Here is a 16392-nt window from a genome sequence, read left to right as displayed (position 1 = left end):
GTAAGAAACACTTGGGGGAGTACAGGTAAAAGTATAGTTTTTATATGTTAGGAAGTTATTTGCTTAAAATAGAATGCTGTAACGAAATACAAAAACTGTAGGAGATACACAAAAAAGAGAGAGAAAAAAGAATCAAAACATGCCATTACAAAAAAAAAAAAAAACTAATCATAAAGGAAGAAAAAAGGACAAAAAAGAATAAGAAAATAGTAAAGAAACAATCAAACACCTAGAAACCAATAAGATGACATAAGGAAATCCTTACCTATCAATAATTTAAATATAAATGGATTAAGTTCTACAATCAAAAGAGATAGAGAGACTGAATACATTAAAAGGACAGACTTCAAGTGAATGCTGCCTACAAGAGACTTGGTCAACTTTAAGGACACACGAAGGCAAAAGTGAATGAATGCAAAAGTTATTTCATGCAAATGGTTACCAAAAGAATGCAAGGATGGTTATCCTTATGTCAGATAAAATAGACATTGCTTCAAAATTGTCACAGAGACAACAAAAAGTCATCATGTAATGATAGGGGAGTCACTTTATTAACAATTTTTAATACATGCATAGAACCAATATTAATATTAACAAAACCAAAGGGATAGATAGAAAGTAGTACACAAATTGAAGGTGTCAATATCCCCCTTTGAAAAATAGGTAGATCATCCAGACAAAAAAATGACTACATTCACACATTTCTGAATACCTAATAATCTGAATTGAAATTGAATCAGCAATCACAAACCTAGTAAACAAAAAATCCTAGAACAGATAGTAGCATCATTAGTCAATTCTAATGAACATTTAAAGAATTAACACCATTTCTCTTCAAACTTCCAAAAAAGGTGAAGAGGCAACAACACTTCAAAACTCATTTTATGAGAGAATTACCTTAATGCCAAAGTCGAACAAGGATACTACTTGAAATTTACAGATTAATATCCCTCATGACCATAGATATAAAATCCTCAACAAAATGCTGACAAGGCAAGTTCAGCAGCTGATAAAAAGAATCATAGGCCATGATTAACTGGAACGTATCTCTGAAAGGCAAAGATGGTTCAACATATACAAAGCAATAAATGTGATATACTACATTAATGAAGTATAAAATGAAGTATAAAATCCATCTGGTCATAATGAACATGAAAAGAACATTTGACAAAATTCAACCTTTTTTCATTTTTAAAAACTTTCAACAAATGAAGTATAGAGGAATTATCTCAATATAATAAGGTCCTTATATGGCAGCCCCACAGCTAACATAAATTCAGTGATGGAAAGCTAAACTTTTTCTCTAAGATCCTCCTCTAAGACAAGGATGCCCACTCTTACTACTCTTCCTACTTCTCTTTAACATAGTACTTGAAGTCCTACCCAAAGCAGTTCAGCAAGGAAAAAAAAAATCCCATGTCAGAAGGAAGTAGTAAAATTACTTCTTTGCAGATGACATGAAAATCTGTTAGACTAGCTGAAAATACCACTGAAAAGCTCTTAGAACTAATAAGTGAATTCAGTAAAATTTAAGGTGAAAAATTCATGTACAAAAAACAGTTGCATTTCTGCACATTAAAATGAACTATCTGAAAATAAGATTAAGAAAAACAATTTATGATATTCACTAAAGGAATAAGATACTTAGGAATAAATTTTGCTAAGGAGATGAAAGACCTATGTATTGAAAACTATAAAACAATGGTTAATTAAAGAAGATACAAATAAAGGGGAAAATACCTCATGTACATGATTGGAAGAATTAGTGTTAAAATAATCAGTATTACTCTCAAAGTTATCTATAAATTCAATATAATCCCTATAAAAATACCGATATCATTTTTCATAGCAAAAGACAATCCTACAATTCATTTAGAACTGAAAAACTCCAAATAGCCAAAGCAGTCTTGAAAAAAATTAACAAAACGGAAGACATCACACTTTCTGATTTCAAATTATACAACAAAAACTATATAATAATGTGTGAATCTGATATAAAACACATAGAACATGGAAAAGAATAAAACCCTGAAGTAATCTCACAATATAAGGTCAACTGATGTGTGACAAGAGTAACAATAGGAAAAGAAGAACAGTCTTTTTTTGGTGAATGGTATTGGGAAAACTGGATACCCATGTGCAGAAAAATGAAACTGGATTCTTCTTATCTTACAAATTCATAGAAATCAATTAAAAATGGGTCAAAGACATAAATACAAGGCCTGAAGCTTCTAGAAAACAAAATAGGGTAAAATCTCCTTGGAATTGGTCATCACAATGGTATTTTGGGTACAATTCCAAAAACACAGATAACAAAAGCAAGAATTAGTAAACAGGGTTACATTAAACTGAATACAATCAATAAAATGGAAGACAACCTATGGAATTGGAGAAAATAATTGTGAACCTTACATCTAATAAGGGGTTAATAGCTAAAACATACTGGAACTTGTACAACTCAAGTTTTAATAAAACAAATAATCTGATTTTTAAAAAAGGATAAAGTTTCTGAATACACTGTTCTCCAAAGAAACATGTAACTTGCCAATAGATCCATGAAAAGGTGCTCAGTATCACTAGTCATCAGGGGATTACAAATCAAAACTGCAATAAGATTTTACCTTACACCTGTTAGGATGCCGATTGTTTTAAAAAAAGGTAAAGATAAATTAATAAAAATAAAGTGTTGACAAGGATGTGGAGGAAAAGCAACCCTGGTTCGTTGTTGATGGGAATGCAATATTGTACAGCCATTATGGAAAGTAGTATGAAGAATTCTTTAAATATTATGATCCAGAAAGTCCTTTCTGGACCTATATATCTATAAATGTAAATCAGAATCTCAAAGATATGTCTGTTCTGTACCCTGACGTTCATCCTAGCATTATTCACAATAGCCAAGACATGAAAACAACCTAAATGTCCATTGATGGATGAGTGAATAAAGAAAATGTGATGTATACATACAATATAATATTCAGCCTTAAAAAAAGAAGGAAATCCTACCATTTATGATAACATGGATATACCTGGAGGTCATTATAAGAAAAATAATGTGTGATTATCAATTATATGTGATACCTAAAAAAATCAGATTCATTCAAGCACAGAGTAAAAAATGGTAGATGCCAAATAAGACATAGTCATAAAGTTAAAAAAAAAAGAACCAAAAAGAAATTTTACAACTGAAAAATATAATAGTCCAATAAAAATATCACTAGTATTATATTTTCTATCAGAATAGGCCTTTTTTAACATTAAAAACTCATGAACATTAATTCATTAATTTGTACCTGTTACTACACTAGTATCCTGTATAAATTATCTCATTCAGTTTTCGCACACACACACACACACACACACCACCATTTAATAGATGAGGAAATGAAAAAACAGAATTTGAGTAAATTACTCAAGATTATGGCACTAGAAACTTTAATCCAGCTTTCTCTAATTTTTAAATCCATGCTTTTCATTACTATGCTAAACTGATTACAATGCTTAATTTGAATAATAATTCTCTTTCAATTTCCTAATTGGACATTTTAGTGAGTTCATATCTAGCACTATTTCATTGGCTGAATTAACCCAGAAAAATGTATTTTTATATCAAATTCATTTTACCCAATTCTTTGAATTCATGAATTTTTAGAAACTTTTATCTTTAATATTACTTTTCCCCCTTAATTTTAATGACAAGTGAAAGTATAAGCTATTTTATGTAGAAAAGTTAGTCAAAATCAGAAAAAAAACATCATATCCTATCTTGGACAACCTAATTTTAAAGCCTCAAGAATATGAAGAAATGAATATAGAAGGAATATGACCCTGAGGCACCAATTTGGTTTTGTCCATCTCTGTATTTGTAAACAATATATAGAAACTGTGTTACATCCTCAACAGACATTTAAAAACTATGCTGGTGTTTCCTTCCTGGTCTATATTTCAACGTATATCATTTGCACTTAACTCTTAATCCTCATAGAAATAAAATCAGCAACAATTTAAGGCATATGTTCACTTTTAAATGTTTCTGCAAAAGTATTTTAGGGATTCTATAATTTCAGTAATCAGAATTACAGTATTTATCATGACATTCAGTGTGACCTGGCCAAGATATCACTATTTCCTTAGAACAAAAACTGGTCATGTAACATTCATATACTGTGTAAGTTTGGACTACTTATATATTAAAGACTGAAAGGAGTGGTTTTTTCTTTTGGTTTTTTTTAAAGCTTTATTTTTTTTAATTTTTTTTTTAGCTTTTTTTTTTAAGATTTTTTTAATTTATTTATACAAGCACTGGGTACAGTCAGAAGCGCGGGAGGGTGAGAGAATTCACCCGAGCCAGAGCGGAGAGCAGAACAGGCAGAGTGACGAAATACACTGCTGAGGGGAGCAGCGGGCGGCAGGAGAGGTCTGCGCGCCATGTGGGACACTAGCCTGGCAGCCGGGCATGGAACTGGCTCTGCAGAGGCTGTGGGCAGCTTCGCAACCCAGCGCTCAACTGCTGCACCACTGGGGAGGCCCTGGAGTGGTTTATTTTCATAAAGTTAAATAGTAGTGAGGACAATAAGTGAGTCACCTGGGAAGCAACCTGGGATGGAGCTGAGGTTTAAAGTAGCACCTGCTAACAAGATGGGACTTGTATTGTCATCAAGACCCAAGGTCAAATTGCAAGGTGGGCAACATTATTTATTTTATTCCTTCCCATGTCCTAGCTGACCCATTTTCTCATCACCTTCTGTTACTTGTCTGATAGACGCAGCCATTCACTGTTTCCTCACTACACCTTGGTTTGGGAGATAAACCCTCATTCTGTTTCATGAACACTTCCAAATAAGATGCCTCTGCCAACTCTGACAATTAATTCTTTGTCTTATGATAGCAGAAAAAAGAGACTTTTAAATTCTAACCTACCTGTTCAGGAACGGTTTTTCTGTATCTTCTTATTTAGTCCTTCGGAAAAAATATAAATGGCTAACAAAATAATTGAGTCCAAAATGTAAAACAGAGTTTTCATCAGGGGCGGTTGTGTTAGAAAAGAACTCTTTCAAGTCTTATTATCTCTCTAATTCCTGGGCTACCTGAGGGCATAGCCCCTAATCAGGGCTCTGCCTGGGAGTGAACTATTTTTGGCAGTTCCTCTTTTCAGGATCTGGAGAAAGACTGTCAACAACTTGACACTCTTCTTGCAATACTGCTGACCTCTACTTTTTAATTTTTGTTTTGAAGTACAGCACTCAAGGGGATATTTCATCCTTGCCATTTTACTTAAATCTGTAATGCTTCCCCACCTTTTTAAAGTCATGCCACAGAGAGACAATAATAAATCAGTACTTGGGAATGAGAGACCATTTAGAAGGGGGATTTAGAGGAGACTGTTTAAGGTTGGAAGGACTGGCCTGGGACTCAGGTGCACCGGACTCCTGCAGGCCATCCTAAGGCTGTAGCGGCATACTGGTTGGAAAGCTACCATTAGCTCATTGTGATGCCTTAGTTATAACTTCACAGTCCAAGCTGTCTATGTTCCAGGACTTTACAGAGCATGGCCCCTGTTAGAAGCAGGAACCAAATTTGCTGCCTGAGCATGAGAAAATAAACACATTGCTGATGTAAAATGATTACATAGTTGGATGAGTAGAAACTAGTGTCCAATGGGGTTGACAATCAGTGGGCATCATCTAGAGTCTTGGAAGTGGGAGTAAGATGAAGGGATACCAATTAGTGGACAAGTATAGTAATAGATAATAATTCTAGGTAAGAAGCACACAGAAGACTGGCCAGGGGATAACTGGAAAGTGTGTCCAAGCTTCCTAGGTTGGGACTAGAGGCAGAGATCTTTTCATGGAAAGGGGATGCCAAGAACAAAATAGAAATACAGCTCTTCATACATTCAGGCCCTTGAATTCTAGACATGGCAGCAGACAAGGCATTTAGGAACGAGGACCAAGGAAGATGCCAAGCCAGAGAACCTAGAGCCCATAAGGCTGTCTAGGATTCATGAAGAAGGCCTGAGAACTGGTATTACTACAACTGGGTACTGCTTCAGGGTCAGACTTCGGTCTTCAAAATTGAGCAAGTGGTTTAGAGAATTACCTCCAACCTCAGATCAGGATTGGTGCTGAGGTTATCGGGAGACTGTACCAACCTGTGGAATGAGGTACCCCAGCTATGAAAAGAAGGAAGAACTCAAGCTGAGAACTGTCCTGGGCCTAACACAAAATGCAGTGATTCAACATCGCCTACCTGAGACTATTGACTGTCCCCATCACAAATCCAAGGCAGAGCATAAGACAAGAATGCTGCTGTTCAAAAGCCTACAGAACAGTTTTTTACGGAAAAAAAAAAAAATTCTTAAACAGTGTACTTTTCCATTTATTCTCATATATTAAAAAATTATAATTAAATACTCTAAAAAAGCAAATCTAGTATTTTAAATTAAATTCACTTTTATGTTTTATTTTTGAAGTAAGGTCACTAGGATCTTGGTTTTGGATGTGTAAAAAATATCTTTAAAAGCCTGTTTGCAAATGTCCAGAGCATTTTCTTATTAAGCATTTACAATCTGTTTCTCTACCTTGCCATTGATGAGCATAGAGTTGACATTTTCAATAAATTATTCTGTTGAAACATGAAATTTCCAATATTTGACTATCATTGAATTTAAAAGACTGCAATTTCATATTGGTCAACCCAGTAGTTTCTTCTGTCTCTTCCTTCTTGTCAAGCTACCGGTGAACACAAATCAAATTAAGAAGGATTGGTGAAATGATATGCTCAGTCAAAAAAACCCAGGCTCCCACGGGACTCTGCTGCTAGGTGCTGCCCTCGAACTCTGCAATTTTCACTCCTGCTTATCCTGATCCATAATGAGCTGAAATTTGAATATGCTCCTCCTCTTTCAGTCAGAAACTGACATTTTACTTTTATCAACAGATACTCATTCATAGATATTGTAGCTTATACCTGCAATTTTTGAAAGAGATTATGTCTTTAGAGCTGTTTTTGCCCAATATTTGGCCAAATCAAAAGTAATTTTAAAATGGCTTTTTCAGACCCAGCAAAATCACATCTGTAGATTTTTTTTTTTCCTGTATGTATAGATTTGTGCAGATTCACGTGTATGTACATACACATGAGTGAGGGTTGGCATTTGGAGGAACACAGACCAAAATTTTGGATACCATCACTTTAACAGAAATGTTTCACTGCAGCAAGTGATTGAAAATTATGAAAATTCAGAACCATAATAGTGATTAAAAACTTTCAAATTGGGAGTATTCTTAGCTAGCAAAGCTGCTGAGTGATAGTATCTTAAGGAAAACTCAGCTGTGCTTGAAATAAACGTTCCCAAATCCCCTGTGGTTAGCCTGTCTCTCAACTTTTATCTGCAGAAAGTTTTTTTCTAAACATCTCCCTTAAACCTTAAATGCTGTGGCTTAAACAAAATGCTTCTGCTTTGTTGTTATGAAAATGGTACTTTGTCACATCTTCATTCCCTGCCCAGTACTCTAGCATATGCTGGCATGTTTTCCCCGCCATTAATCCTGGCAAACCAAGTATTGCTATGCCATGTAAATACCTGCTTCTCTTTGTACCAAAATTATATATATATATATATATATATATATATAGTTCCCTTCATTTTCAAATTATAGTTCCCTTCATTTTTACTTTTTGATGGTGTTACAAACTTTGTCCCACTTCTACCCAACTGATGGGTGCTAATAACTCAGTGATCAGTTTGGGGGCTTCCCAAGAAAATGCCAGACAACATTGGGAAAGTTGCTTATCCTCTGTGAACCTGTTTTCTAATCTGTAAAATAAATATATTAATAGTATCTTTAAGTATTTTGTAATAGATATTAGAAGTGATATATGTAAAACACTGTGAATTGTAATGGGCTTTTGGTATACACTCAACATGGATTGCTTTTTTTTCTTATTATACATTGTATTTTCAGTAGATATGTCTTAACTTTTTTACAAAACTTATATTTTCTAAATTGTATAACATGTAACAGATATTCGTTAATGAGTTATTGAATCTAAATGAATAAACCAGTAAATCAATTACAATTATTATAAATCACAGAACATGCATGTAAAAGGGCATTCCTATTTGTGGCAAAGCTGCTTATCAATCATGATGCCAATACAAACTCACCCTGCCATGTTGGCCAGACTTCTATCAACCTAATTACCCCATCCCAATTCTAGCAGGTCGATTCCAGATACAGGTTGATATTAAAGTCCCTTGAGGTTAGAATAGGACAGACCCTCCCTGGAAAGCTCTAAAATGGGGAGAAAACTGCATTGCTTCCTGATTTTATCATGACCTTAACAAAAGAAAACTTCTCTTTCAAATATCCAGAAGAATTTACTATATATCATTTATCAGGAAATTCCTGAAAAAGAACCAGCTGCCTAGTTATTGATGCATTTGGCTGTGCTCCCTTAGATTTAGAGGATAATAACACTGTGATGATGATAGCAACTTCCATTTAATGGGGGCAGGGTATGATGTGTGTGTGTCCTCATGGTCACAGCAAACCTTATGAATTGGATCTCATTTTCCCATTTCACTGGAAAGAAGCTGAAGCTCAGGTATGAAATGTCTTCCCCAGGATTGTGTGAGGGTGATTTCTTGACTCTTTCTCCAGCAGTGGCTGCCTCATTCCTAGAAGCAAAGGAGGTTTTGGGATCTCTTCAGAGATAGTGATATGGGCACAGAAATCCAACAGAGATAAACTGATCAGCATGTAGAAAGAACCAGCTCATATTGCTAGTTCCAATAATATGCAGGACTCAAGATTTAGCCATGACAGTGGTTCTTCATATTCGAACACAGAACTTCCTAAGAAGTTCAGGAAGGTTAAGCAGAACTCCAGCTACAGCATCTCTGGATACATGAATTGTAAGGAATGAAATCATAGTGTTTTCTGATACTGGAAATAGTTTTATTGTAGTTATCCAAAGTGGTGTTGAGGTAGGTAGTCAAGCCAGGGAAAAAATATTAAAGGATTAAAAACTTTGATTCAATCCCTATATGACATTTTCATTGCTCTATTGAAAGCACATGTTTATGTTATTCTTAGATTGTTAAGTTTCCAAAATTGTAAAAATCATATGTACCTATGAAATGACTTGCAATACCCTGCTGATCAGTTTCTAGGGTCCAGAACCTGAGATTTTCTCAAAGAGCAGTATGAAAAAAACTTATTTGAGTGTGCACAGGGAGAGAGGTGTGTGTCTATTCAGTTTTTAAATATTGAATGTAAATCTGTTCCAATAACAGTGGATTCTGATTTATAACTCTTAACTGACACCTGTGCTCTCATTTTTATATAAAACAGTGCTTTTGGCTGTCCATATTCGGACATGAACTTAAAAAAGGAGGCGACGCTTCATGATCGTCTGAGAGAACAAACTCAGGCAAATTTGGAGTCAGACTCTTCACACTCAAAATGGACAAACAGCTGTAGCTTGAACTTCAACGGAAAACATGAAAAAATAAACAATCAGCCCAGGTAAGAAACTTTTCAGTAAGAAAACCATGTAGAATAGTAAAAGAACTAAATTTTAGTAGAAGTAGGTCCTTATATTTCTTTAAAATGTTTTCTTTTATTTCTGGATAGTATGTACCCTAACTCAGAAAATACACTTAAGCATCGATACTCATTTTTAAAATGTTTTTTATTTATGGTCAAAAATATGAACTTAGGTGTATATTATATGTCAGCAAATGAAAGCATATCTCATATAGAAATTTCTCCAAGGTTTTCTGTTATCTTGAAAATGTCTTTGTTCTTTGCAATCATTTCATAGATAGTATCTCTTAGGAATATGATCAAGTATTTGCAGCCAGTCAGTCATATCAGGATATCCTCTCTTAACCTGCTCCTTGTCTTTGTAATCCTTAATCCATATGTAACTTAGATTTATTTTCTTTTTACTCTGAATATTTTCCATTTTTATGGAAATTTTTGGAATAATTTCCATTATTAATAACACATTATCCTTGTGACCCTAAATGTAAAATAATGATTTTAAGTATCAGTTTTCAATTTTTATTTACATATAATCATTTTCTAAGAAGCTGCTATTGCAATCTTATTTGATATTCTTTAACATAAAAGAGTAAATATTCTAAACAATATCTTTTCTGGAAAAGAGCTCTATTCTCCTTGCTGGAAATTATAAACACAAGACAATGTAATGCCATGTAAATAATTAGAGACCAGGCAGAACTAGAGCCAAGAAAGTCTAGACAGAGACGAGAGAAGGGGTGTTTGTCAGACCCCTCGGCAAGCAGAACACTCATACCCAAACCTGTGAAAAGCACTAGATCCTCCCCGTGACATCTTTGAAGGGGCTGCTACTCAGGGACTACTGATTTTCCTAAACCTCCAGAGCCTTGCTCTTTGCATTCAGCATGTGTAAAAGAAAGATGTGCACACCTCTCTGTGGGAGCACACTTTCCACTGGAACAGTATTGCCCATTTATGCTTTCAGTCCCAGCAAGGGTATTCCTTTAATCCCAGGGGGAGATCTGTTCACTCGGAAAATTCTGCTCATAGGATACACTTCACATGGAATTTACATCCTGGGCTGTGGGTTTTGTTCTTTTTTTTTTTTTTTTTTCATATATATGTTGTTGTAGAGCTTTTAGGTGAAATTTCATTTTTGAATTTTGAATCACTTAGTGTGATTTTGATCACTGCACAAGACTGTACAGATTAGCTCTCTAGCGCATGATCTATTTCCTATGGATACACATGCCTCTCTATTTTTGTAACTGTAACTTGCATTTTTATTATTTGTTATACACCCACTCCTCTTGTTGAAACTTCACAGGGTCTAGTTGTTCTTTACTGCTTTTTCACACCCACACTGTTTACAACTTTAACTAGTTGAGAGTTTGAACATCCTTCCCATATCCTATCTGAAGGTATTTTTTTTTTCTTTCTCAGTCCTTCAAACTGTTTTCCAGGGACCAGTGTTTATTCTAGAATTATAGAAACCAGTACATCCATTTGCCTTTTTGTTGTTGTTGTTGTTCTATTTTATCTTACTTTGTTCAAATAAAATCTCAATCGCTCTCTCTTGTAAACATGTTAGGCATTCAACCTCAAAGTCAAAAGTCAGAGACTAAACATATCTATGGCCTGCTTTAAAGGAAAATGATTATCATAATCTCTGAGGTTAGCTAAAGTTTTCTTTTCAACAAACAGATACATGGCTTCCCCTTTTGAACTCCTGTTAGGAATTTACCCTTTTCAAAATACCATTATGCGTATTGCCATTTGAAGGGGTTTTGCAATGAAATATATCAGATAAACATAATTATTACAAAGAAAAAGTAGTGAATGTTAGTTGATAATAAAGCAGAAAAATCACACATGATCTAATTCTGTCAAATCCTATTTCATGTATGCATAGAACTGTGTAAGTAGTGGGAGTGAGAGTCATACTGTGCACATCTTGAATTTTTAAGCCTTCTTTTTGCTTTACAAATGTCAATACCAGGATCATCTTTGTATTCCAATCTTTGTTTGCTTTTTTTAGCCAATAACTAAAACAATATTTGGATAAATAATATTGGCAACATTGCCCATTTTCATTCTATATCTCCCCCTCCTTCTCCCTCACATCTTATTCATGATCTGGAATTCCAGAGTGATGAAAACCAAAAAAAAAATCAACAAGGAATTATGTAGATTACCTATGGGCAGATAAAATCTATTTTAACTCACAGTTTGCTTATAGTAATTTCCTAAAACTCTGCTTCCTCTAACCAAGTTGTTGCTGTTAAAATCAAAAGATATCAGATACAAGAAAAAAGGAATATTTAAATTCCATCTTTTTCATTCGATATGTTCATGAAAATAATTTTTACTTGGCTATCACCAAGGATAGGCATGAACATCAAATTAGTGAAAATTAGGAATTTGCCTGCAACTGGTAGCCACAGACACTTGAGTGGCCTCCTCCAGAGACACTGCCAGAGGGATCCAGTTGGGGAGGAAGCAGAGATGTCACTGATCCTGACCTTTGTCTAGTTTTTTGGTGGTCACTCAAGGGGTGTTATAGAAAGTTGCTGAGAAGATGGCATCAGAGCAGGTTACCTGCCTCTTTCCTGAGAGGATAATGTAAAATAATCCAGAGGATTACTGAACTCACATGACTTGGGGTAAAAACTAGATACCTCCTGATTATTAGAGACTAACACTGACTACAACAAAAGGTGTGTGGAGAGAGAAGTGCCTAGAAACTATGGCCAGGGCACCAACCCACACTCCTATGTTGGGGTGATCATGGGTAAGGGAGAGCTTTTTAGTGTGGAAGTACACTCCTAACTATGGGGTGATATGTTTGAAATTGCTAGGTGAGATAGCAGAAAAAGCAAGCAGAAAATTAAATGCTAATATATGGAAAATGAAGAGCGCACTACTGAATGACTACTGGATTAATGAAGAAAATAACAAAGAAATTAAAAAACTTCTCAATACAAATGACAGTGAGCATACACCCTACCAGAACCTATGGTGCAAAGCAAAAGCAATACTAAGAAGGCAGAATATAGCAATAAAGACAAGACTCACGGGCCTCCCCAGTAGCGCAGCGGTTGAGTGCTGGCTTGCGAAGCTGCCTGCAGCCTCTGCAGCGCTGGTTCGATCCCTGGCCGCCGGATGAGGGTCCCACATGGCGCGGAGACCTCTCCTGCCACCCACTGCTCCCCTCAGCAATGTACTTAGTCAGTCTGCCTGCTCTGCTCTCCACTCTGACTCTGGTGAATTCTCTCACCCTCCCGCACTTTTGACTGTATCCAGTGCTTGTATAAATAAATAAATAGGGCTCCCCTGGTGGTGTAGCGGTTGAGTGCTGGGCTGTGAAGCTGCAGTGCTGGGTCGATCTCTGGCCACCCGCAAGGGTCCCACATGGCACGCAGACCTCTCCTGCCACTCCCGCTGCTCCCCTCAGCAGTGTGCTTCTTCGTCAGTCTGCCTCTTCTGCTCCCCGTTCTGGCTCTGGTGAATTCTCTCACCCTCCCGCGCTTCTGACTGTACCCAGTGCTTGTATAAACAAACAAACAAACAAACAAACAAACAAACAAATAAATAAATAAATCTTAAAAAAAAAAAGACAAGACTCACATCAATAAACAGGAAAGAGCTCAAATAAGTAACTTTATCTGTCACTTTAGGAAACTAGAAGTAGTTTAACAAAAACATAAGATGGAAGAAAATAATAAAAATTAAAGCAGAAATTGGTGAAATAGAAATCAAAACAGTCCAAAAGATTAATGCAATCAAAAGCTATTTATTTGAAAAAAATAAAGAATATTGACAAATCTCTAGCTAGGCTCAAAAAGGAAAAAAATGTGAGGAAATGCAAATAAATAGAATCAGAAATAAAAGAGAAGTTACAACAGAGATCTCAGAAATGCAGGGAATCATAGAGCTTACTATGAACTATGGTATACTAATAATTTTAACAAAGTTTTAGAAATAAACAACCATCAGAAGCTGAATTGGGAATAGACAATCTGAATAGGCCAATTTCAAGCATGGAAATTTAAACAAAAATCAAATGTCTCCCAAAAAACAAAAGTTCAGTACCAAATAGTTTCACTAATAAATTCTACTGAGTCTTCAAAGGTAAACTAATACCTAGCCATCTTAAATTCTTTTAAATAACTGAGAACAAGAAAATACTCCAAACACATTCATGAGGCCAATATTACCCTAATACCAAAACTTGGCAAAGACACTGCAACAAAACTGCAGACCAATTTCCCTGATGAACATAGGTGCAAAAATCCTCAACAAAATCTTAGCAAACTGAAATTAAAAATCTGTTGAAAGGATAATATACCATGACCAAGTGGAATTTATTCCAGGGACACAAGGATGGTTCAATATCCAAATATCAATCAACATTCTTTATCATATTAACAAAAGGAAACATAAAAACCTTATGATCGTATTATTGGATTCTGAGAAAGCATATGGTCAGATTCAACATCCATTTAATATTAAAAAAAAAAAAAACCTTAAAAAACTGGAGATAAAGGGAGGGTACCTCAACCAAAAGGTCAGGTAACACACAGTTAACATCATTCACAATGGTGAAAAGCTAAACTAAAAGATTTCACACTAAGATCTGATAACGATAAGGATGTCTACTTTCACCACTAATTTTCAACATAATATTGAAAGTACTAATTAAGGAAGAGAAAGATATAAAGGGAATCCAAATTGGGAAAGGTGAAATAATCTTATCATTTGCAGATGACATGATAGTAGCCATAGAGAACCCTAAAGTCTTCACTTAAAAATGTAATTGAATCAGGCCTCCCCTGGTGGTGCAGGCGGTTGAGCGAGTGCCGTGCTGTGAGGTTGTCCATAGCCTCTGCAGCGCTGGTTCGATCCTGGAGAGGGTCCCACATGGCGCTGCAGACCTCTCCTGTTGCACCCACTGTTCCCTTAAGCAATGTATTTCATCAGTCTGCCTGTTCTGTTCCCCGCTCTGTCTCTGGTGAATCCTCTCACCCCCCTGCGCATCTGGCCTGTACCCCAGTTCTTGTATAAATAAATAAATAAATCTTTAAAAAAAGTAATTGAATCATTTCAAAAAGTGGGAGGTTACAAAATCAATATACAAAAATCAGTTGCCATCCTATATGCAAACAGTGAACTCGAGGAGGAAGAAATCAAGAAACCCTTCCCATTTAAGTTACATAAAAAATAATTTAATACCTAGAAATCAATTTAACAGAGGAGATGAATGACCTATATAAGGGAAACTGTAAGCTGTTCTTAAAAGAAATAGAGGGGCCCATATCAAAAAGGCCAGAGACACAAGTGTTGGTGAGACTGTGGAGAGAAAGCAACCCTCATACACTGCTGGTGGGCATGAAGCATGGAATTTCTTAAAACATTTAAAATCGATCTATCATTTTAGAAGCTCTCCCACTCCTAGGCATCTACCTGAGGAATGCAAAACACTAATTAAAAGGGATTTATGAACACCTATGTTCATTGCAGCAGTATTTATAGTAGCTAAGCAATGTAAACAACCTAAGTGTCCAAATACAGATGAATGGATTAGGAAGACATAATTTATGTACACACAATGGAATACAACTCAGTTATTTAAAAAAAAAAAAGGAAACTCTTGCCATTTGTGACTACATAGATGCAACTAGAGGAGATTATGCTGAGCAAAATAAGTCAGAAGGAGAAAGACAAATACCTGATAGTGTCACTTATATGTGGAATATAACGATATAATGCAAAGAATCAGGTAAAGCCAAACCAATAACAAATCCTAGAAATCTGTAGAATTGAGGTTACCAGAGGGAGAGAAAAAGAGAGAAGCAGCATGGAATATGTTGATAGACTATGGGTATCTTGGTGATGGGTATGGTGGAGCAACAATTCAAGGAGTGATCCTAAATCATACACAGGTTTGTAAACCAGTGTTACGATCACTTCAATAAAATAATTAAAATATTTTATCCAGATTAAATAATATAAAAAATTTAGTGAACATTAATGCACAGTTTCCACTGATCTCCAATCAGTACTTCTGTCACTGAGCTCTGGAGAGAATTGCTGTGATTTGTCTTAAAGATGCAATGTTTGTCACTTTGGAGTCTCCAGATTCATAACAATTCAAGTGAAAATTACAAAATTAACTCTTAACATTTTTCCAAAATCAATGAGATGCTGCCAGAGAACTTACAGAATTTTTTCTTTTCCTTAACTGCATCCCAGTTTTGTCATTATTTTTAAAAAGTGTTTGCTCTCATCTTAATCTTTGTTAGGGAGTTATTATTAGTAATGTTTTTTTGGTCTCCACTTTGTGATTTAGTAGTGGAAATAGTCTATTTATGTTCTCATTTTCTCAGTAGAGGATCATGTTTTCAATGTGAGTGGGTTATATAATACTAGTAGTGTTTTCAATATTCACCTTCATAGCAATAAGATTTCATGTTAATACAAACTTCCAAGAGCGAGACTCAGAATAAATTACCACTATATGTGTTTGTCAAATATATGCTTTTTCCCTTGTGCTATAGAATAGTATAATATTCATATTGCATTCAATGGAGGTAATGACTTATACTTAAGTTTCTTTCATTTGGGTATGTACTCTATGGGGTTGGGTACAATACCTATAATATATTTAACAGTTTGTTGTTTGCACAGATATTACCTTTTGAGCTGCCCATAACCTTGTGATTCTGGCAAAGCAGACATTATTGTCATGATAGTATAGTATGGTCATTTATAGGTAAGAAAGTAAAGCTTCTCATTAGCAACTTTTCTGGGATGCAACCATAGGTCTGCTTAAAGTCATCAATTTCCAGTATAGTAAACT

At 35.2% G+C, this 16392-nt stretch overlaps 1 protein-coding gene across 20 annotated transcripts in view; it reads left to right on the top strand.

Annotated features, from left to right (window-relative positions):
* The window catches only part of L3MBTL4 (L3MBTL histone methyl-lysine binding protein 4), a 425819-nt gene that overhangs the window by 295533 nt on the left and 113894 nt on the right, over window positions 1–16392 (top strand). For all 20 annotated transcript variants that reach the window (XM_054694180.1, XM_054694198.1, XM_054694199.1 and 17 more), the window contains one exon: window positions 9360–9533. In XM_054694180.1, coding sequence (XP_054550155.1) covers window positions 9360–9533 — 174 coding nt within the window. The remainder of the gene's footprint in view (window positions 1–9359; window positions 9534–16392) is intronic.

The sequence above is a fragment of the Talpa occidentalis genome, unplaced genomic scaffold (genome assembly GCF_014898055.3).
Source record: "Talpa occidentalis isolate TD23 unplaced genomic scaffold, MPIMG_talOcc4v2.1 talOcc4.13, whole genome shotgun sequence".
NCBI classification, from domain to species: Eukaryota; Metazoa; Chordata; class Mammalia; order Eulipotyphla; family Talpidae; genus Talpa; species Talpa occidentalis.
Note: the sequence above shows the minus strand (reverse complement) of the source record. Positions and strands in the feature narration are given on the sequence as shown.